This window comes from Bombina bombina, chromosome 8, assembly GCF_027579735.1.
Source record: "Bombina bombina isolate aBomBom1 chromosome 8, aBomBom1.pri, whole genome shotgun sequence".
In the NCBI taxonomy this organism is placed as follows: domain Eukaryota; kingdom Metazoa; phylum Chordata; class Amphibia; order Anura; family Bombinatoridae; genus Bombina; species Bombina bombina.
In genome coordinates, this window is record NC_069506.1 from 266,350,554 (window position 1) to 266,374,771 (window position 24,218).

Sequence of the window (24,218 nt, forward strand, 5' to 3'; positions counted from 1 at the left end):
CGAACAATAGTAGAAACTTCTGGACCATAAACATCAAATTTTTGGACATTCCCACCACATGTGGGTCACTGTTCCTATTTTACCGCCCCCTCCAGCACAGTGGTGAATTTATATGAGATATTTAAAAAAAAAGTTTAAGTAAAGTGGAGCTCATAAAGAGTGGTCCAGTGGATTGCTTTTTTAGTGGAGAGTGTTGCAAGATGCCAAAGGGTCTCAGGTACTTCAAAATTAAGGCTTTGTTCCCATTGTTGTATATATGTTTTTTTATAGAAGAGAGGGGGTTGTAGTATATCGACATAGGAAAGAGAAAACATTCTAGGGACACAAGTTTTAGCCAACCACCTTTGTTCCCAAATAGTATTTTGTCTGGGTGGTGAGGTAAGAAAGCCCCAAGATTTCTAAAAGCTTTTAAGTCTAAAGAATTCAAAGTAGAATAGTGTTGATGGAGAAAATCTATCTTGGAACTGAGTAGTTGTCATATTAACAAATAGATCCATCACTGTTTCCACTTGAATTTCTTTCCACTTGGAAGGGTGAGTATCTAAAAGGGCTGATAATAAACCTAAGATAGAGTGAATTGGGGATGGATGAGGAGAAATTCCCTGTCTATGTCTAATCTTGTCCCAAAACTTAAGGTTGGAACCTACAATGTGATGTCAGATTTTCTAACATGTTTTGGTATCCATATTATGTCTCGCATAGGGACGGAGATATCGATGGAATCCTGTTCTAATGATGCCTATTTCATAGTTTGTGTTCCTGTACCCCAGGCCAAGATGTGCGTTAGTCAGGTTGCTTTGTGATATGCCAGCAGATTAGGCAATGTGGCCCCTCCTGCTGCAACTGGGGACTGCAGCCATTTCATAGCCACTCTAGACCGTTTTCTACGCCAAATGAATTGGTCTAGTAAAACCTATAATAAAATCTCATATTGAAATATAATTATAATTTGAGCTTGAGTCTAATTTAGTTTTATACAAATGTACTTTTGCTTCATGTTGCCTCAATTCACACCCCTCTTAATTTACCTCAAAAATTCCAAGACTAGGAACATTTATAGGTCTTCTCCAGATGTTCTTTAAACCCCAATTTTTCAGATACCAACATTTCTAAACCAGAATGTAGCCTCAGTAATTTATTTCATCCCAAAGAGCAAACTGGAGCAAGGTGCATCCAAGTGGTTAAATGAATTATAGTCTGTTATTCTAACAACAATCCCTAACATCAATGCCCTTACTTAAAGTGACAGTATACACTAGTTGTTATATAACTGCATGTAATAGACAATACTATAAAGAATAATATGCACTGATCTAAAAATTCTGTATAAAAACTTTTTAAAACTTACTTAGAAGCTCCACGTTTAGCTCTGTTGATTAGATAAGCAAGAACACCCAGGGAAAGTGGCTAAATTGCAGACACCTCCCCCCTTCCCTGCATATGAAGACAGATTATACTAACAGAAGCCAGCAGTAGACTGGAAAAGCGCGTCTACTTCTGACACTGAGGGGCTTGGTTAGGAGTCTGAAAATTTGCACAATGTTATTAAAAAATAAGCAAAATTATACATTGTTACAAAAACACTCCCAGATGGGCTATATAAATGGATCATCCACAAAACATTAATGCAAATAAAAATTTGGTGTATAATGGCCCTTTAAGCCAGCCAAAGATGGCGTCAATGTTGCCAGTGGTACCATTACTAGGGTACTCTTGTAGGCTGTAAAGCTTCTGCAGTAGTAAGATAATTTCTTGTGAAATTAGAAGTGCAACGTTGTTTTATCAACATTATGACAAATGCTGACTATTAAAGTGATGGTAAACCTTCCCCTTTTTATAAACAGATCTGGAATGTTAGCAATATTTTAGATGGAGTTTAATTCATCAATTTGAATGAAGATATACTTTAACTTACTTTTATTTTTTTGTGAGCTAGCAATTTAAACTGTTCTCCAATCGGCGCTCTAACTAAAAAACAAAAATAAAAATGTGTGTCGTAATGACTAGAGTGCTGATTGGAGAAAAGTTCAAAAAGAATAAGTTTTGAAGTGGGTGGCCAGAGCACAGGGTATTTCAATTTAATGCCTTTCTTCATTACAACTGATTATTATTATTATTACAGATTCCACAGCGCTATTAACAAAGACGGAGTACAACAAAACAATTATAGGGATCAAACGGGTAGAGGGCCCTGCCAAGAGTCGCACTGTTGTAGTCAGCTCTTAAGAAGGTGATCTACAAACAGCTGGACTCTTAGGCTTACACGCTAAGGGGGTTCAGGGGATAGCAATGGAGGAGAGGAACTGGTATAAAGAAAGGTTAGAGTAGGTTGTATGCATCCCTGAACAGTAGAGTCTTTAGGGAGCGCTTGAAGCTGATGAATTAAACAGATGAATTAAAATCCATCTAAAATATTGCTAACATTCTGTTTATACAAAGGAGAAAGTTTACCCTCACTCTAAGAAAAGGATTCTTCTTCATAGTTTGCAAAAAAGACAGTTTTCAGAGAGGGACAGTTTGAAAAGGGGTCTTATAACCCTCCAAGGTTCACTAGTTCATATACCCTATGTTTGTATCTGATAAAGGCAATTTAGATATATTTATAGTATTTCCTTCCAGAGATCAATGCTCTCATGTGAGCCTCCTTTCTGCTCTACCCACAATAAAACCTCCTTTAACCCCCCCCCCCCTACCAGTTGCCCCCTTGAGATTGGTTTCCATCAAAATAATACAAATCTCTTCAGATACCTACATCTTTTTCATATCCCACTTGCTACAAAGCTAGAAAAACATATTATTAGATGTGTAACAGTTTTTGCATACTTAACATTTGTGTCACATGGGGATGCACCGTGCATATTTATCCAAAGGTATGCAATCAGCAACAAGGCAATCTGTCATGTGACTCATATAGTTAGATATCTGGGATATTATGTGCATTGTGTATTGTTTCACTGTGCACTAGTTCATCTTATATCATTTCTTTATTAGTTTGTTGGTCTGCGTCCTATTTTTTTTCATTGTATGCTAATTTCTGCAACTACCATGTACCAGTTTGTTGTTCTGTGTCCTATTGTCCCATTGTATGCTAATTTGTCCCATTCAGCAGTTATTTGAGCCACCACGTATTGTTATATTGTAGGTGACGCTTAGCCATTGTATGCTAATTTACACCATTCTTTGTTGGAGTGTATACTACTAATAACCTAGATTCCAGTTCAGCCAGGTGCCTTTTCATATACATTTTGGCCATTTGAAAAGCGGTTTGAAAATTCTAAGCCATCACAATCCTCAAGAACCCTGAAAAATGTAAAGCAAGAACTGCAACATTGTTTTTGTGCTTCCTACTAATTGTTACCGGCTGATAAGGCCAACTGCTTCCAATTTATTTCCAGAGTGGGACACATCTCTACAAGAGAGACAAGACTGGTTTATTGAGCACAAGAACAGGAGTTTAACAAATATTTTTCAAACTTTTTTATGGGAAATATTTCATTATTACATTGATGTTTTGTAAAATTATTTTTAATCTATTGCATGAGTCATTTTGTAGTAAATGGACTAAACATCTCATTTGTTATATTGCATACATCAAAATAGCCATATAACCATATAGCCACCAGTACTGCAGAAATGGAGGCAATATATATATATATATATATATATATATATATATATATATATATATATATATATATATATATATATATATATATATATATATATACAGTATATATATATTATCAATCTGTGATGATGTATTACTGTACCTTAAGTTTAGTGATAATGTTTTTATGTACATATTTAAGAGTTAAAGGGACATTGTACACTAGATTTTCTTTGCATAAATGTTTTGTAGATGATCCATTTATATAGCCCACCTGGGGCGTTTCTGTGAAAATGTATAGTTTTGCTTTTCTTTAAAAAAACATTGTGCTGATTTTCAGACTCACCAAGCCCCAAAGTTTTAGATGTATACTGATGTATACAGACTTTAGATTGCTTCTGTTTGTATAATCGGGCTTTTCATATGCAGGGGAGGGGGAGGATCTGCTCTCGGCCCCTTTCAGTGTGTGTCAGCCTAACCTCATCAACAGTGCTAAATTGGGAGCCTTTAAGTACGTTTTTAAAAGGTTTTATACTTTACTTTAATATCAGTATCTGTGCGTTTTTTTTATTTATAGTAGTGTCTATTAAAATCAGTTAAATGAATGTCCCTTTAAGTTTTCTCAAAACTAAAAGCTTATTCATTAAGCCATTTGGCATTTGCAATGTATATCTTACATATCTCAAAATTGCTGTGCATGCAAAGCTGTAATGAAATGCAAGATACACTGCTCAGCTGATGGAAGTAGTACAGTTTACAAAACTAAAAGTAAATACACGCCAAACAAGCTAACAAGATTCCATCTTGATTGGTCTTCCCTTTAAACGTACAAGCTATGTTGATGCTGCCATTGGCATCTCTGGGGGAGAGGTGTTGGGGATACTGGGCACCCATGATATTTAGGATACAAAATTGTCAAAGGGGTTCTTTGTTCTGGTAGTGCAAGAGTAAGGTAAATGTGGTACGAAAACTATAAGAAATAGTAGGAAATTATACCCCTAGCAGTACCACCTGTGAACTGCACCTTTGTGTTAAACTTTAAATTCTAGCTCCAAACTCAGTGCTTTCATGTTAAACCTTGCAAAACCCTGCAAGATGCTACTTTCTATTAAAGGGACACTGAACCCATTTTTTTCTTTTATGATTCAGATAGAGCATGCAATTTTAAGCAACTTTCTAATTTACTCCTATTATAATTTTTTCCTAGTTCTCTTGCTATCTTTACTTGAAAAATAAGGCATCTAAGCTTTTTTTGGGGTTCAGATGAATTTATCCACCAATCAGCAAGGACAACCTAGGTTGTTCACCAAAAATGGGCCGGCATCTAAACTTACATTCTTGCATTTCAAATAAAGATAACAAGAGAATGAAGAAAATTTGATAATAGGAGTAAATTAGAAAGTTGCTTAAAATGTAATGCTCTATCTGAATCACGAAAGAAAAAAATTGGGTTCAGTGTCCCTTTAAGCTCTATTACATTTTATGGGAAGAAGCATGGTATATTATTACCACTTTTATTGCAGTCTGTGATTTTGTGATCTGCTAGCTCACAAAGACAGCATGGGTTCTTTATACTAGATTTTTATATCAGTATCTGTGCATATTATTCTTTATAGTAGTGTCTATTATATGCAGTTATATGAAAATCGGTGTATGCTGTCCCTTTAAATCCCATTAACGTTCCTGTTCAATTAATAGATTATAAATCATAGTTGGTCTTATTTTTCCAAACAGAAAATAATCCTAAATCACTTTATTTCAGTTAACAACATTAGAAGATAATAGAAGTTAATTGGAAAGTTGTTAACAATTGTATTCTCTGTCTGAATCATGAAGGAAAAAATTGGGGTTCATGTCCCTTTAATGGCTCCAGATAAATTCATTTTAGTCTAGTCAATTAAAGACACAATCATATATAAGACTTCTATAAATTAGTTTGTGTCTAATTTGACATTTGCTTCTACTATAATATTTGTGCCATGATTTTTGTGACATTGTGAATAGCTGTTTATTAAAGGGACCTAAACACCTTTCTGAAGTCTACTTGAAAAATGTTATTGTTTAAAAAATAAAAAAAAATCCCTTTATTACCCATTCCCCAGTTTTGCATAACCATCACAGTTATATTGATACACTTTTTACCTCTGTGATTACCTTGCATATAAGCCTATGCAGACTGCCCCCTTTTTTCAGTTCTTTTGACAGGCTTGTATTTTAGCCAATTAGTGCTGACTCGTAAATAACTCATGGCACACATGAATTAGTGCTGCCTAGCTGTGAAAATCTGTCAAAATGCACTGAGATAAGAGGCGACCTTCAAGAGCTAAGAAATTAGCACATGAGCCTACCTAAATTTAGCTTTCAACAAAGAATACCAAGAGAACAAAGCAAATTTAGTGATAAAAGTAAATTAGAAAGTTGCTTAAAATTGCTCACCCTATCGTAATCATGAAAGTTTAATTTTGACTTGACTGTCCTTTTAACATACAGTTACTATACCAAATTATCAAAGTTTGCTGCAGTTGTTTTTCACCAGTCAAACTCCCCCCAATTTTTGCTTTATTTGGAAGAGAAAATCCACACGTTACTGGAGTAAGACTTGCCGCTGTCCTTTTGTTAGCAAAACTATATTTGTTTTGCAGTTCCTTATTTCAGGGCTGGACACATTGGTTCGAGATCTAGGTGCCAAAACATTATAATTTTAGGAACCAAAAACTTTGGCCTAATTTTAAGGTCAGCAGGGGGCCACTGGGGTTATCAAACACTGCCTTATTGATCCCATTTCCAAAAACGTATAAGGAAAAACTTAATAAATGTAATATGTACAGTATTTAGTAGGGAAAAGGGTGAGGGCAATATAAGAGAAATCTGAAAAAGTTCAGATAAGAAGTATTAAAGATAATTATCATATCATACTATAATATGTATATCTATCTATAATCTTTCTATCTATCTATCTATTTATCTATCATCTGTCCGTCCATCATCTATCTGTCTGTCTAGCTATCATATATCTATCTATTTGTATATCTATCTATTTATCTATCTATCATTTATCTATCATCTGTATATCTATCTATGTATCAATCTATAATCTTTCTATCTATCTATATCATCTATATATCTGTCTGTGTATATTAATCTATCATCTATCTACCCTGACTAGCTTTTGTTTCTTTGTGCACCAGTTTTATTTATAGATAAGGATTTTATTGTTTTTTTGACAAGGTTAGAGTTCATTTCACTACTTTCGCTATATCGTGTTTTATCTTAGTTAATATTAACCAGCCATATCTTTATACAATGCCATTACAGTGTACATTTTCTCAGCTATAAAAGCCATAGTTCAAGTTCAAATGATAACTTTTGGTTGAATTTAAATAACTTAACATTTAAATGCAAACATCAAAGGGACATGAAACCAAAATGATTCTTTCACCATTCAGATACAGCATACAATTTCATAATTTACTTCTATTATCAAATATGCCTCGCTCTCTTGGTATCCTTTCTTGAAGGAGCAGCAATGCCTTATTGGGAGCTAGCTAACTATGTTGGGTGAGCCAATGACAAGAAACATATTCAGCAGCTAGTTACAAAAAGTGCATTGCTGCTTTTGTGTCTTGTTAGCTAAGCTTTTCAACAAAGGATACCAAAAGAATGAAGCAAATTAAATAACAGAAGTAAAGTTTAAAAAATTAATGCTCTATATATCATAAATGTTTAATTTTGACTTTGACTACCTCTTTTATTTGTCTGAGCTTTTAGATTCCACGTCACTGGAAACATTAAACACTTCAGTTTGGTAGTTTTTAATGCAAAATATTTTTCATATGTTGCCCATCCCAAAAAGTCTAAGACTGAGGCTACTGCGTAGGTGTACACTGTTCCTAGCTGGGGTTGTCACCTTTCCTGGAAAATAAACAATACTCTCTGGGGTAATTAGCATAAATTTGCATAAATAATTATATAGCATAACGAGAAACTAATGCTGCTAGGACTGATTTTTAGCAATTGTTTCACAATAACAAGGCAGAGCTGTGAGAATCTCCGTAAAAAGAACAATAAAGTCCAAACGAAACTTTCACAATAAAAGGGAACGTTACAGTAAAGTTAAAATTATACTTTCACGATTTAGATAGAACATGTAATTTTTAACAACTTTTAAATATACTTCTATTATCTAAATGTCTTTGTTCTTTTGGTATCTTGTTGAAAAGCATACCTAGGTAGGCTCAGGATTAGCAATCTAGTACTGGAAGCTAGCTGTTGATTGGTTGTTATAAATATATGGCCCTTGTCATTGGCTCACCTGATGTGTTCAGCTAGCTCCCGCTGTTGGGTTTCATACCCCTTTAACAGTTAGAGAGCTTCTGTCCCATTCATTCTTTTAATGTATAAATAGCGCTATTTTATATGCATTATGCAGTTTCTTAGGTTTAATGCCCTTTTAATGAGAAAATAAGCCTTGACATTGTTTTTAAATGTTTGTATACAAATAGGTAGCCCTCAGTTTACGCCGGGGTTAGGTTCCAGAAGGAATGGTTGTAAATCAAAACCGTTGTAAATTGAAACCCAGTTTATAATGTAAGTCAATGGGAAGTGAGGGAGTTAGGTTCCAGGGCCCTTTCAAAATTGTCATAAGTAACACCTAATACATTATTTTTAAAGCTTTGAAATGAAGACTTTAAATGCTAAACAGCATTATAAACCTAATAAAATAATCACACAACACATAATATATAATTAAACTAAGTTAAATGAACAAAAACATTTGCTAAACAGCATTATAAACCTAATAAAATAACCACACAACACAGACTTCACTTGCATTTTTCTGCAAACAATTCTTTCTATGCATTTCAATCTGGACTGATTTATAGACAGGAAGATCTTGTTCCTTTGAAATCTGCTCGATAGCTCAAGTCTGGTTAAACTGATTAATTTCAGCTTGCTTGGCTTTGCTGCAACACAAGCGGACAGCTCCACCTAATGGCTATTTTAATAAATGCACTGCTTCTCAATGCTTTTCAATAGCATGACTGGGAAAAAAGGTTGTAATTCTGATGCGGTGTAAATTGAACCGTTGTAAACCGAGGGTCACCTGTACTTTTTTTATCCATATAAATCATCCTATATCCACAATTTATACAACCAGGAAAACAATAATTAGAATTTTAAATGTACACATTAAAAATAAAAAAAAATAAAAGAAATAACAAAAAACACTTTTTCTTTATGCACATTTCAAACAGAAAAATATTATCCCATCTTGGGCCAGATTACAACTAGTGGAGTGCAAACATTTGCGCGCAAGCGATAAGGGGTTTATCACTCATATTAGAAATGGAAAGTAAACCCGATCGCTTGAGCGCAATTCAAGTTAACGCTCGTCTGGGTTAGCGTGTCCTCAGAGCTCAAGAGTGTCACAAAACACATCAAAAATACATTACAAAGAAATGTAAGTGCATCGGAGACCTTTGCAGTTAAAGGGACAGTTTACTCAAAAAATGTCTCCCCTTTAATTTGTTCCCAATGATCCACTTTACCTGCTGGAGTGTATTAAATTCTTTACAAGTAGCTCCTTTACCCTTATATTGGCATTTGAAATTGTTAATTTAGCATGTGGTATCCCCACCTATTCTGAAAGTTTGTGGCCGCGCGTACCAGCTATAGATAAACTTTGTAAACACAGAAGAAATTACACTCCCAGTGGGATATAGCAGAGATAAGGTAATACAATGTTGATTTTCCATTGTTCTCTCAAAGTACTGGTGATTGTTTTATGGACAGATATAAGATAAAGAAGCAGGTATATGTGCACAATGTGATACAGTAATGAGGTCTGATTATACCTACAAGCTCAACCCATTTTATTAGGTTGTGTCTTCAAAACACAAAATCAGAGCTTTAATATACACAAATAAGCCTTAAAAAGCTAATTTTCATACATTTTTACTCTGCAATTGTTAACACATTAAGGGAAAAACTATTTTACAGTATACTGTCCCTTTAAGTAGATGAAAACATGTTAAAGTGTATTTATGCAATATTCATTTTAAATAAAGTGTTATGCTGTGTATTTACTGTAAATATGTCATATTCCACTGTCCTGCACATAGCAGAATATGTTCTATGTATTTTTAAATAGATATTCCTATATATATCTGTATATATCTATACCTATGTATAACCATGTGTGTATATATATATATGCATAGATATATATTCTGCCAAAATACCATCAGATATGTAGAAATATTTATTTATGAATAAATAGAACATATCCTTCTATGTGAAAAACATTGTAATGCGAAATATTCACATTTTCATGTTGGGTTAGCATTTTTAATAGTGTATCTGCATTCATACATATATCTGTGTTACAGACACATGCTTTGTGGCATAGGCATAAACACTCACAAACACACGTTACATACGAACAGATGCACACTGTTCTGCGTGGTGCAAACATCTACAAGGATATTCAACAACACAAGTACGTACTGCATGACACATAGACACACTCACTGTTCTGTGTGTTGCACACTCCTAATCTCACACATATACATCAAACTATACATCATTTGCATACTACTCTGCATGCCACACACAGATATACCCACAGGTGCACACATACACACTCCTTTCTTATTTACAGATGCTGTGCTATCTCTGCATGCCAAACATACACACATACACACTCTTTGTCTGCATGTCGTGTGTGAGCATAGGCTGCATATTACAAAAAGATGTATAACCCCACGTCACACATATACAAATACACACAGTGTAATCTATATTTCCTTTGTATTATAGGTAAGTGAGTGTATTCACCTACCTGCTCCTGCAGCAGGTTAATCTTTGTGTAACAAAGGTCTCTTCAGTAGTTTGTACCACCTCTCATCCCCACTAAACTACCTTCTACTAGTTGCAGGGTCCTGCAAAGATTTCTGTGGATACTGGATTTGTATCTCTGATTTCCTAGCAACACAGGTCTCCCCCCCCCCCCCCCCCGCTCCATGGAGCACCCTCCTGGGAGTCAGAATCTCTACGAGACCTATTAACTATACAAGTTAACCTCTTGAGTGCTGGTGCTTTCATCCAAAAGGTGCAGGGTATTGATAAACTATTACCAGGCTAGGGTGATAGTAATAGTTTATTTACCTATAGTGTTCATTTAAAATGAGGTGCAGTGAGCAATGTTTCAAGTTGCAGCAGTTGGAGTTTTTTTTTTTTTTATAGTATCTGTTTTTTTTTGTTTTAATTCTCATAAGCCTTCAGACAGAGCAGTGGTCTAAATCTAGTTACCAGGTCATATTCCAGTCAATACAAAACCTGGATATTCCTTCTATACAATAAGCCATAGAAGATGACAAAAAAAAGTGAAATTCTCCCTTTGTGCAGCAATGTTGTGGTCTCCGTCCTCACCCATTGCAAAAATAACAAACCACTCCCATATACATCACACTGACTGACGGAAAGTGTTTGTATTTTTAAATACCATAAGTAACCATGGTTCTCATAAGATTTGTTTGGATATCATCAGTGATGCCACATTATGTGACTAGTGATTTAAATTTTTAATAAAGTTAAATGTGATAAGATCGCTAAAATTAGACATTTCCTTACACAAGATACAACCAAGATTTTAATCCACTCTCTCATCCTTTCCCGCCTCGACTACTGCAACTCTGTCCTCTCTGGTCCTCCTAGCTGCTGCATAGCTCCTTTACAATCCATTATGAATGCCTCTGCCAGGCTCATCTTCCTTACTCATCGCTCTTCATCTGCTGCACCTCTCTGCCAATCCCTTCACTGGCTTCCTCTTGCCTCTAGGATTAAACATAAAATCCTCACCCTGACATATAAAGCTCTCAACTGCTCCCCCTACATCTCAGAACTTGTCTCTAGATACTCTCCCTCCCGTCCCCTTCGCTCTGCTCATGATCTCCTCCTCTCCTCCTCTCTTGTTAGTTCCTCACATTCCCGTTTACAGGACTTCTCCAGACTGGCCCACATCTTGTTGAATTCCCTGCCTCGCTCCATAAGACTCTCCCCTAGTTTTAACAGCTTCAAGCGCTCCCTAAAAACTCTACTATTCAGGGATGCATACAACCAACACTAACCTTTCCTAACGCCATTGCTTTCCCCTTGAACCCCTTAGAATGTAAGCCTATGGGCCCAGCTGTTTACAGATCGCTTCATAAGAGCCGACTACAACAGTGAAACTCTCGGCAGGGCCCTCTACCCACTTGACCCCTACAAAAGCTATCCTGTATATGGACTATGTTTACAGCGCTGCAGAATCTGTTGGTGCTCTACAAATACCTGATAATAATAATAATAATTAGTGATGGAATTGATTATGTGTGAGGATCACAACAAAACCCATGACTTGAATGGGTAGATTGTATAGATTATAGTTACTTTGATATATTGTTATAGTTACTTTGATATATTGTTATAGTTACTTTGGGATATTATGTTTATAACAGAGTTTTTCTCTAGCCATTGATTTTCTATAGTTCACTTTAATGTAAATTTAAGCAAAATTGGTATAAGTCCACATTTACGTTTTTTCAGTGCCTGTCCTCTAAGCGGAGTGTTAAAAGATTAGTGCTATTGTGCATTAACATCGCTTGAGCGCAATCAATAGCGCTTCTGTTTTTGCACTCATATTAAGTTATTTATTGCTTGAGCGATAGCTTCGGGTGTGCTAACATCTACATGTCAGAAAGCGTGTGTGCGCTACGTTGTGTTGATAATAGGCTTCATTGGCAGTATTCATGTTGCGTATCACTTGAGCACTAAGCAGATGGTGTTGTAAGCCGAAGGTCACTAAGTCAATGGTGCACAACTAATGTTCTACATGAAGTTCCATGTTAGTCTATTAAAGGGACAGTATACTGTAAAATTACTTTTCCCTTAATGTATTTCCAAAGACTAATTATAGCAGCTGCAGAGTATATAATGTATGAGAAATTACATTTTCAGGTTTATTTGTGTATATGAAATTGCTTGTTTTGTACTTTTAAACTATTGCCTATTACAATGGGTTGAGCTTCCAGGTAAAATGAGATAACGTTTTGTTATCACTTTGCGTACACAGACTTGCTTCCTTATCTTATATCTGTTTGTAAACCAAAGCACAATACTTAGAGAGAACAATTGAAAATGATAATTTTAGTAGTTATCTCTTCTACACCCCACCAGAAGTGTAATTTCTTCTGCTGGTTGTGTTTACCTTGCCTGTTAATAGCCTGGACTTAAATCCTGAAACTTTCAGTATAGGTGTCGATACCACAGGCAAAATCAGCTATTTTAAATGCTGAAATAAGGGTAAGCCAGCTTCTTGTATGCAATTTAATACACTCCAGCAGGTATAATGGATAATTTGGAGCAAATAAAAGGGGAGAAAATTTTGGGTAAACTTTCCCTTTAATAATAATAGTTTACTTTATGTGTCAAAAATAGCTAACCAGGGGTATTTTGAATTGTGCTCAAGTGCAACAAGTAATTCACCAATGAGCACGCTATTAGCACTCCCTGCGCTATCCATTTAAAGTGTAGAGCAAGCTATAGATATTTAACCATTCCCTTGTAGTACCAGATGGTGAGTTATTCTTTGTACAAGGTTTCACAAAAAGATAACACACCCTGCACTATCAATTGTACTACACTTATAGAGGCCCATTTATCAAGCTCTGTATGGAGCTTGTGGGTCCGTGTTTCTGGCGAGTATTCAGACTCACCAGAAACAGCAGTTATGAAGCAGCAGTCAAAAGACCGCTGCTCCATAACCCTGTCAGCCTGCTCTGAGTAGGCGGACAGGAATCCCCACAATTCAACCCGATCGAGTACGATCAGGTTAATTAACACCTCCCTTGTGAGCTGCTGGTGCAATGCTGAATACGGAGAGCGTATTGCTCTCCGCATTCATCGAGGTCTTGCGGACCTGATCCGCACTGTCGGATCGGGTCCGTAAAACCTTTGATAAATAGGCCTCATAGTCTAGCCCTTTGTGTGTGTGAAAGATAGTGACAGCCTGAGAAGCAAAGTGATGTATTTGTGTGTGAACCATTGGCAGACTGGTCGAGTTGAGTGTGTGTGTTGGTGTCACACTAAAAGAGAGTAGAATTTCCATGTTTGTGAAACACCCACAGACTGCAAGAGCATCCCCTCTAACTGTATGTGTGTAAAAGAGATACAAAAGCCAGCAGGCCCTCTGGTTTGTGTGTGTTTCGTACTGATACACCAATAGAGTCTTGCTATGTCTTGTGTAATGCAACAACGCACCTAGTGTTACTCTTACATGTTCTGTCTTTTCTCCATACACAGAGTTTGGGTGAAGACAATGTTGATGTGGAACGGCTTCTTGGCAGAACAGGTATGAAAATGAACATTTAGCCAAAACAGTTGTTAGACAATGTTTGATTTACTGTATCTGGATGTAAGATAATACAGCTTTTGACACTGTGCCATAGTCATACAATAGAGTCTTTAAGGAGATAATTCCACAGAAGGCAACTCTATGCCAAAGCAATTGGAATAATATGATCCCCAGGTCCCTTCCAAAAGAAAAAGAAAAAAAAAAGAATACATTCTATAGGCACTCCCTTTCAGTAGTTACTAGGTAGGTTAGTGTGAATGAGGCCACAGGTTGAAACAACTTTTAATGATTAGATTAAAAATTGCAACAAACTGCCTAGTGTAAGTAAAAACATTTAAAAGAAAATGTATCAAATTATATTGCTAAAATTTTGAGGGAAAATAACTATTTAGCCAAATAAATCACAAATATACAATAGCTAGTTTATATATACAGAGTTTAGCCTTCAGATTCAGAGGCCCGTTGTAGTTTACTTGGTAAGTAAAAAGGTCCCTAATATTTAGAGACTATGTTCTTGTGTGCTCCACTAAAGTGGAAAATCAGTGGGCTTATCCTATTCTCTTGCCAAGGTCTCTTGCCAAGAGACCTACTACAATTATTATTCAAAAATGTAAAGGCATGAATATACTCTAGAACAGCAAAACAAGCCTTAATCAATTATTAGTCAAATCTCAACAGACTAATATTATCCCCAAAACTCCCAACAAGCGAACGCCTAATGTGAAGTCATTCTTGGAGTTTTTCCTTAAATGGTACCCGGGTTTATTGTATATTGGTTCCTTGAAGTAGGGCTTTTCTAAGAACCTCTTCACATTTATAAAACCCTTCCAAATAGCTATAGTAGCAGACAGACAGGTTACTGAGCTGCAGGTTCTTTTATTATTTTTATTATTATCAGTTATTTGTAGAGCGCCAACAGATTTCTCAGCGCTATAAACATAGAAATAATATGCAAAGGTAGCATTCATTGGAGCAAAATGTGTAGAAGGTCCTGGCAAGAGTTTCACTGTTGTAAACCACCTTTCATGAAGGTGATCTACAAAACAGCTGGGCTTGTAGGCTTACATACTAAGGGGGTTTAAGGGGATGACAAAGGGGGAGGAGAGAAACTGAGGTATATTGTATGCATCCTTGAACAGTAGAGTCTTTAAGGAACGCCTGACATTATGAAAATTATTTAGAGACAATGTCTGAGATATAGGGGGGATCAGTGTTATTGAGGGCCTTTTTATTGAGGATTTTGCATTTTATTCTGGAGGCTGGAGGAAGCCATTTGATTCTAAACAAATTGATTCACAGACTGGGATAGATAGACAGTGTATCATTGGGGAAGAGTTGTTTTAGCTGGGAGTTCAATGCTTCTATCGAAATGCTGAATATTTTACAACATTTGAGAAGACCTAAAATATGTTATGGTGAGTAAATAGGTTAAGAAAAAACTGTTAGTTTCACGGCGAGTATAATATAAAATACATCATCGTATATAGCACATCTGCACATTTTCCACAAGAAACCCTAACACTGGCGCAGGAGATTATAGGAAGGCTATACAAATAGACTCTGCAATGCCTCAGTTGGATTCCCTAAAGCCAAAGCAGTGCTACTCTAGGATACCTTAAAGGGACAGTAAAGTCAAAACTGCACACATGCATTCTCCTAATTAACTCCTATGATTCTACCAAGGTTTATTTTTCAACAAACAACATAGAAAATGTGATTTTAGAAGCAATTTGAAAATTATTTTTTTAATTGCATTCTGAGTAATCAAAGTTTGATTTTGACTTTACTGTCCATAAATTTATCTTGCTATACTCTCTATACCGGTTGTGCAATAAAAGCTGCACTGGCATTAGGTAATTTGTGTTCAAAATGGCTGTTAGAAGCAAGAAGGGGAAGGATTGTGAAGCTCATTTGAATATCCTTACCCATAATCCCCTGTTACAATATCAAAACTGTTAGTCGATAGTTCCTGTGGAAAATATGCAGATGCACTATACAAAAACTTTGGGGAAATTGGGCATTTTCTCACCATTATATGTATATATATTATATATCCAGTATTGGATGTTTAACAGTTTGATCCCGATATCTTACTTAAGTCTAGACTAACTGGTTTATACTCTCTAATCAGAGATTTTGGCATGATCTCATTGGAGGTACCTTATTTTAAATGGTGATGGGGCAGTCACTGAAATCTATTATTGTGGATCTTCAGCAATGACCAGCCTCTCCTTATTGTATATGACAGTCTATGACATATTACAGCAATTTCTGAGAGATTATGGGAGTTCTCGTGAGAATTTATCACCCACCCACAAACGGGCAAAGTTGCCCATTTGCGGTGCGAGATAAAGAACCAGCCATTACAAGTGGCTGGTTATTGCTACCTCGTGCTCGCTGTAGAAATTAGCCCTCAGAAAAATAACCAGAGATCAGATCTCTGGTTTATTTTCTAAATGTGCCCCAAAATAAAGTATAGTAATTTATATTAAAAAATAAAAATGGTAGCATCTTTATTGTTTAATAAAGTAACTGCAAAAAGCAGTTATAAGGGGCTAAAAGTGGCAGCTGAGAGAAACATGCCTTTACATAGCGGTCTATGGGAACTGTGTGTTCCTTGTAAATATATATCTATATGCTTATATACATATATATTTATGTGTTAATATGTGTATATACTGTACATACATATATTCATACATATACATATTTATATACATATATATTTCAAATTGCTGCCCATCGCTGTGCTACTTACCCCTTTCACTGCGCTAGTTCTCATATGCGTGCGCTGGTATTACTCAGTTAACCGCAAATATTGCTTTAGCGAAGCGAATCTGGCCCTTAATGCATTGTCAGTATTTTGAAGCAAATCACTTTCACTTGTTTTTGGCATTAGCAAGCAGCAGTACCTGAGGGGCAGAGTTTAAAACTCAATGATCTTTTTTAAAATTACTGGAGCCTCTTCCATATTAGATTTTCTGAGTCTATAATTGGAAGGGCAGTCTAATTCACTCCACATGATGACTATCGAACATATTGAGATGACATGTTACTCTTAATAAGGGTAGCTCCTCTAGTTTGTGAGTCAGTGTTTCTCAACTATGGTCCAAGTACCCCCAACAGGCTAGGTTTTCATTATACTTGAACCAGTGCACAGGTGAAGTAATCAGCTGATCAGTAACCATGGTTACTAACTTGCTCTCACCCATCAGCTGATTATTTCACCTGTGCACTGGTTCAGCTATAATTAAATCCTGGCCTTTTGGGGGTACTTGAGGACTGTGGTTGAGAAACAATTATGTGAGTCATTCCTTAGGCAGCAGTCTCATTACTAGAAGGAAAGCCATTTATTGTTATAGCAGCCACACTCACAGTGATGACTGCTTAATGAAGGTCCATATAATCTGGCGGAAACTAACCCAATAAGAGGAATTCTCACTCATTAGGGGAGTTATTGAGTATTGTCTGGTTTAATGCTCCTTTATTGTTAGTGTAGTCACATTTATTATGAAGAATTATCACTCATTAAGTCAGTCTCAATTTTTAGGGGAGTCTCATTCATTAAGGCAGCTTCTCTCATTAGGAGGTCAGTCTCCCTGATTTTGGACAAAGTTTCATTGATAAGCAAGCAGCCTCATTCATTACAGGGCGGTGTCTCATTAGGACAGCAATCTCAATCAATGAAACAAAAGTTTAATTAAGAGGTCAGTCTCATGCACTGCAAGTGTATTCAAAGTCATTATGAAATCAGCCTAACTCAATTTGAAGCAGCCTTACTAAAGTTTCCCCAATTGTTAAAATTAGGGACAGTATTACTCATAAGGAAGTCAGTTTCACTCTTTAAGAGGGTACTCTTATAGGTTAGTGAGCATTCTCATTCATTAAGGTATCTTATTAGGAGGTCAGATTCACTCACTGTGAGGGCTAGTTAAGTCTCACTCATTATGAAGACAGCTTCACTTATTAGGAATAGTCTCAAAGGTAAGTATAACTCATTGCAAGTGTAACTTTATTGATTAGAAATATGCTCACTCATTAGGAGAGCAGAACCTTTTTTGACAAGGCAATATGCCTGAAAGACTCATTGATTTATAGGACTTTTCTACTCTTTGCAAGGTTAACCTTGCTCATTTCACACCAGAAAGTAAATGTATAAATAGGAGTTCTATATATCTCTTTTTAGGAACTGATGAGGGAACTGTAAGTTCAAGCGAGACTACAACAACAAACCCAACTCCTAACAGGGGGACTACAGTTCCAGACCCACGAACCCCAGCTGCAGCTACACGAACCCCAGCTGCAGCTACACGAACCCCAGCTGCAGCTGCACGAACCCCAGCTGCAGCTGCACGGACCCCTGCTCCTGCACCACGGACCTCAAATCCTGCCCCCGGAACCTCAAACCCAGTTCCACGAACAGCAGCTCCTGCTACACGTCCTACAGCAAATGCCACACGGGCTCCAGGGCCAGTTCGGACTCCAGCGTCAAGACCTCCAGGTCCTACTAGTACTCCTGGCCCTCTTCGAGGAACGCCCAGACCTAGGCCAGGACCTCCACCAAATTACAAGCCTATATTTAGACTGAGAAGATACTGTGTCCCAATTACTGCAGCAGTACTGGTTCTGACTTCAATTGTAGTCATATCTATACTTGGTGAGTACATCGATTTGTGACAGTGTGCATTACTGTGTGTATGCAGTGGCATTTGTGTTAGAATATTAATCATTGTATAATATAAAATGTAAGCCAGTGTTATCACTTTGTGTTATTTCCAAATGGAGACATAATATATTAATGAGATAACCTACGCTCAATATATTCCTTAATTTACTTTTATTGTTTTTATTTTGGAGAATTAAACCCAGTAACATGGGCCACAAGAAGTGTGACCACACATAGGTCCTCAGCACTGGTTAATAACATGCAAATTAGGATAACAATAACTCAATGTATAGCTTCTTGATCAACTTTATACAAGCATTTCCATGTGCATATATGGTGTTGTCACCAATAGCTTCCCTGCTTCCTCAAAAGAGGTCAAATGTGTTCAAATAGGCTATATTTTTATATACATGAGTCCCATGTATCATGTTACACTAATTGACATTATTTTTTTGCTGATAATGATTTGGTTATCTTTAGGACTCCTAAACTTGTGTTTCAATTTTTTTTTTTTTTTTTTTTCATAAAACATCTCTTGTAGTATATGAGGCTTGTAAAAAAACATTTGTACAATGTCCACTTGAGGCCAAATTTAATAGTTCCATATCAGACTGATTGCAGATATCCACATGACAATGACAAGCACTTTTTGGTTTGTCACGTATCATTTCTGCTTAGCCAAAAAGGCCTTGTGATCATGACCATGACATCAACCAATAATTGAGATGGGATGGTGGAAGGGCTAAGTAGCTAGTGTAAATAGCATTTCAGGCCTGGTCGCACAAGCCTGAAACTCTAAGGCCCAAAAGCTGCATCCCCAGCTTATTAAATGGGTCTCAATGTCTTAAAGTGGACACTTAAATTTGAATATATCTGTTGTTTTAACTTATCTTATCTTGTTTAACTTATCTTTGTGTTTTGTTTTGGCCCTTTAAGGACATGCGCCATACAGGATATCAGTCATTTAGCCCTTAAGGACAAGCACCGTACCCTGTATGACGCTGTGTCCTGGGCTGTCAGCGTGACTGTCTAGGCCCTGGCAGCCCGACTGTGCTATTTCTGCATGCCTCAGGAGTGACACCCCAAGCTAGTGTTCAAAGGGACAGGATGTCCCTATGATTCCATACCTGTCAGTGGGGTGCTTTAATTCATAAGATACACAATGAAATCAGTTTGTATCTCATGCTGCTGCATGTAAGGCTAGTCAGCAGCAGTTCAGTAACTGTAAAAAAATACAGTTACTGTGTATACAATCACAGTGTCAGCCAGTCACAGTGATTGTATACTTAAAAGGATACTGAACCAATTTTTTTCTTTCATGATTCAGATAGGGCATGCAGTTTTAAGAAAATTCCTATTATACAATTTTCTCCGTTCTCTTGGTATCTTTATTTGAAAAAAGCAGAAATGTAAAGCTTAGGAGCTGGCCCGTTTTTGGTTCAGCACCCTGGATAGGTTGGTTCATGGTGGTTCAGCACCCTGAATAGCGCTTGATGATTGGTGGCTACATTTAGCCACCAATCAGCAAGCGCTATCCAGGTGCTGAACCAAAGATGGGAATCCTTGTAAGCTTAAATTCCTGCTTTTTTAAATAAAGATACCAAGAGATTGAAGAAAAAATGATAATAGGACTAAATTAGAAAGTTGCTTAAAATTGCATGCTCTATCTAAATGATGAAAACAAAGTTGGGTTCAGTATACATTTAAAATGAAGCCCAGATACTAGCATGCCACAATGCATGCTGGTATAATGCTCAGCCACCAATCAATGAATGCCTCAGGAGTGAGGTAGTCCAGGAATCTACATCAAAAGGCTCATGGTCATGTGATCACAGTGACAGCCAATCAGACTGATCACATATAAAAAATAAGCCATTGTTTGTTAACAATGGCTTGTCTTGGACCCCTCCTTTCTATCCCAGTGAACATGTACAGTGATAAGTGTAAAATGTATTTAAATTAAGTGTTTATATCTATCTATCTATCTATCTATCTATCTATCTATCTATCTATCTATATATGTGTGTATATATATATATACATATAATATTATATATATATACTGTGTATATATATATATATATATATATATATATATATATATATATATATATATATATATATATATATATATATATATATATATATATATATATATATAAATATATGTACTAGGAGATAAGCCTGCCCAGAGGGCAGTCTATTTAAAAAAAAAAAAAAACTACAACCACCAAAGCTAAAATTACAAAAAATTAAAAAATTAAAATAAACAAAGCTATCCAAAATAAAATTTTTAAACCTAAACTATTACCCATATAAAAATAAAAAGTCCCCCCAAAATAAAAACACCCCTTAATCTAATACTAAACTACCAATAGCCCTTAAAAGGGCTTTTGTAGGACATTGCCCTAAGTTAAACAACTCTTTTACCTAAACAAATTACCAATTATCCCCTAACAGTAAACCCCCCCACCCACCAAACCCCCCAAAATAAAAAAAACTAATACTAAAAACACCTAAAGTAATCATTGCCCCTAAAGGGGGGTTTGTATGAGCATTGCCCTTAAAAGAGCATTCAGCTCTTTTACTGCCCTTAAAAGGGCAATCAGCTCTTTTCCAGTCCATTAAATCCCTAATCTTAACAATTAATTGTCTAATCACTATTTAGCTTACAGTCCAAGTATAGCAAATGTTAGCGTTAAACCAATAATTCCCTCTTTGTAGTATTTGGCTTATATTTTCTATAAATTATTTGGAATCATAGACATATGGGATACACCTACTATCAGGACAACATAACATATCTATTTGGTGGTATTTTTCTTTAGCTACAATAGTTTTGTAAAAAAAAAAAATGTTTATAAAGAAAACTGCAACAACAAAAACCAACCCAGTAGCCTTTTCTTTTCAGCCATTATGGTCACATGTGTACTTTTACCACACAGAATTCTGGGACATGTAGTTTTGGACAGCTTCACTTTTATTCTGAATTATAATGGCGCATTAAAGTTGTAATACACTCCTTATTTATACCAAAGGTTTCCTCATAGGTTTAGAGAAACAAGGGTTATGACCCATAGACTTTTTCTCATTTTTAAAAATATACTAATGGTTACAAATAACAAAAATATTATCAAATCAACAAATGGCAAAACTTAATTTCTTGCTATAGCAACTTTAGTAACTTCACTAAAGAGACAGTAAATGTTTTGTAAGGGATTAAGTTCAAGTTTAGTCATGATTAATAATAGAACAGTGAAATGTGCTTCATTTATTTTACCCACTTTTTAATCAAATTTTTCCCCTGACAAACATGATTTTTTGTTTTCTTTCCACTCAACATTCTACCCAATGATTGCTAAATCAGTGCAGGAGCTCACCAAGACCTTTCCACAGCAGAGGAGAATAGAGAAACATAATGATTTTACAGTCTAAATACATATACGTAGAATATTTATTTTGTATGTAGACCATTTTTGAATGCAATAATATGCATGTATTAAAAATGACAACTTTAATATATCCTTTTGCGCATAGTCACAACAATATTTGTTGGTACGTGAACAGCCAATGAGTGACATTAAAACTAAAAATAATTCTATGTAATTCTTACAGTATTCTGTTATCTGTAGTTACGTGCAGTCTCCTTTTAACTGTGTCAAAAAGTAAATTGGTTTGATTTTAAAAGTACACAGTGTATTTTATGACAAATTTCAATTTCCTTTAATTTTTCTCTCCCCTGTCACGTGACAGCGATCGACCAATCACAGGCTTATATACATATATGATCTGTCAACTCTTGCACATGCTCAGTAGGAGCTGGTGCTTCAAAGTGGGCATAATCCTCCAAGAACGAGCAGCTCTCCTTTTATTTGCACTCGTTCTTTTACAGACAAAAGATTCTGTCAGACTTCAATAACTTTATCTACACAAACAACGTCTCCAACTGTAGCTGTGATAAAACTGTGGATTGTGATAAGCAAAATAAATATTATACAGTGTTGCAAACACTGCTGCAAAATAGCGCTCAAAATGTGTGAGCATATCTAGATACACTCTTCAACATTGAATACATAAAAGTACAATGTAAATTTGAGAACAGTTGCAAATTTGTTTTTTTCGTTTATTAATTGCCTTCTCTATCTGAATTATGAAGGTTTAGTTTTGACTTTAGTATCTCTTTATTTTAGGACAATTAAGCAGTTACAGTCTAAAACTGATTAATTTGTGATATTTTTATGGTTTTAAAATGGATAAGGTTTCTCAAGTATTTATATCAATAATATAAAAATACCAATGAAATTCCATGCACAAGAGTTAAATGGTAGTCAAATGGAATAGATATCAATATAGGGTTTTTAAAAATGTAAAGTTGTCTAATTTTAAAATGTTAGTATAGAAATCATTTGTTTGTAGTGGTTTCAAAGAGACTGTAAAAACGTACAAATACACTTTCATGTAATGATTGGCTGTGCATGCACAGCACCAATTTACCTTTTTTTTAAAGGGAAAATTTACTTTGAAACCATGAGTTCTGTATTGCAAAAACAAGAAAATGTATCACTATGTATAGGGCCGGATTCATAATAAGGCAGAATAGGCATGTGCCTACAATCGCCCTCCATAGTGGGGTGCTTGTATCTGCTTAATTTACATACCGGTCAGCGGGCAACCTTAACTAAGATGGCCAAGCATGGCGGCATTTTTGTTAAGGTCACCACAAATAATTTGCATGTGCTGCATCCGGCTTCCCTGCACCTGTGCGTTGTTATTTTACTGTCATCAGCAATCTTGGTTAAAGTTGCTGGCACATCAGTAAGTAGTGAGCATAAGGTGCACTTTAGATTTTGGTGTCTACAGACACCTGGGCTGTAAATCCGGCCCTAATTATATATGCTACTAAATATTGCTTCTGTAAGTGACTGTAGTCCTGCAAAATATATCATTGTTAGATAAAGAAAAAAGGATAGTGGGACAGCCTTGTCTTGTACCATTATTGAAAAAAAAAATTGATGAAATAAATTAAATACCATTGGTAGTCTCATGCCATAGAGTTGGTTCGTAAGATTTCAACTCCCTGTTGAATCACAAATTAATTTATCCTTTCCTTGCAGTTAAGGTTGTATTGGATAATTACTACCTATTCTGCATGAAATCATTCAAATTCATCCCTTTGGACAAGTGGTGCGATGGCGTTGCTGACTGCGCAGGTAATGAAGATGAGAATCGATGTGTTCAGTCTGCTGAAGTCACCACATCCTCTATAGGTGAGCGTTACAGACTATTAATTCTTTACCATCTGACTAACGATAAAGTACAGTTCACGTTAATTATGGAACAAAATAAATTATTATAAAATACTTTTAGTAGTTCTGGAATTTCAGAATCAATTAAATATACATTGATCTGATTTGTGTGGGCATATTTGCCTCTGTTGTTCTATTCTGTGTGTAAGATTATTAATATAATGATTTATTGTACCTGTGCCCATCATATACTCATTACAGTAAGAATCTCCAACGCGGGCTCCGTTCTGCAAGTCTTTGCAGCAT

The 24,218-nt window shown here is 35.8% G+C and overlaps 1 protein-coding gene across 1 annotated transcript in view; it reads left to right on the forward strand.

Moving 5' to 3' along the window:
* LOC128638185 (transmembrane protease serine 4-like) overlaps positions 1-24,218 on the forward strand; it is a 74,504-nt gene that overhangs the window by 10,484 nt on the left and 39,802 nt on the right. Inside the window, exons 2-5 of the mRNA XM_053690049.1 lie at positions 13,949-13,997; positions 18,187-18,657; positions 23,781-23,933; positions 24,174-24,218. The exon at positions 24,174-24,218 is cut by the window's right edge and continues 85 nt beyond it. Of these exons, the coding sequence (XP_053546024.1) occupies positions 13,949-13,997; positions 18,187-18,657; positions 23,781-23,933; positions 24,174-24,218 (718 nt within the window). The remainder of the gene's footprint in view (positions 1-13,948; positions 13,998-18,186; positions 18,658-23,780; positions 23,934-24,173) is intronic.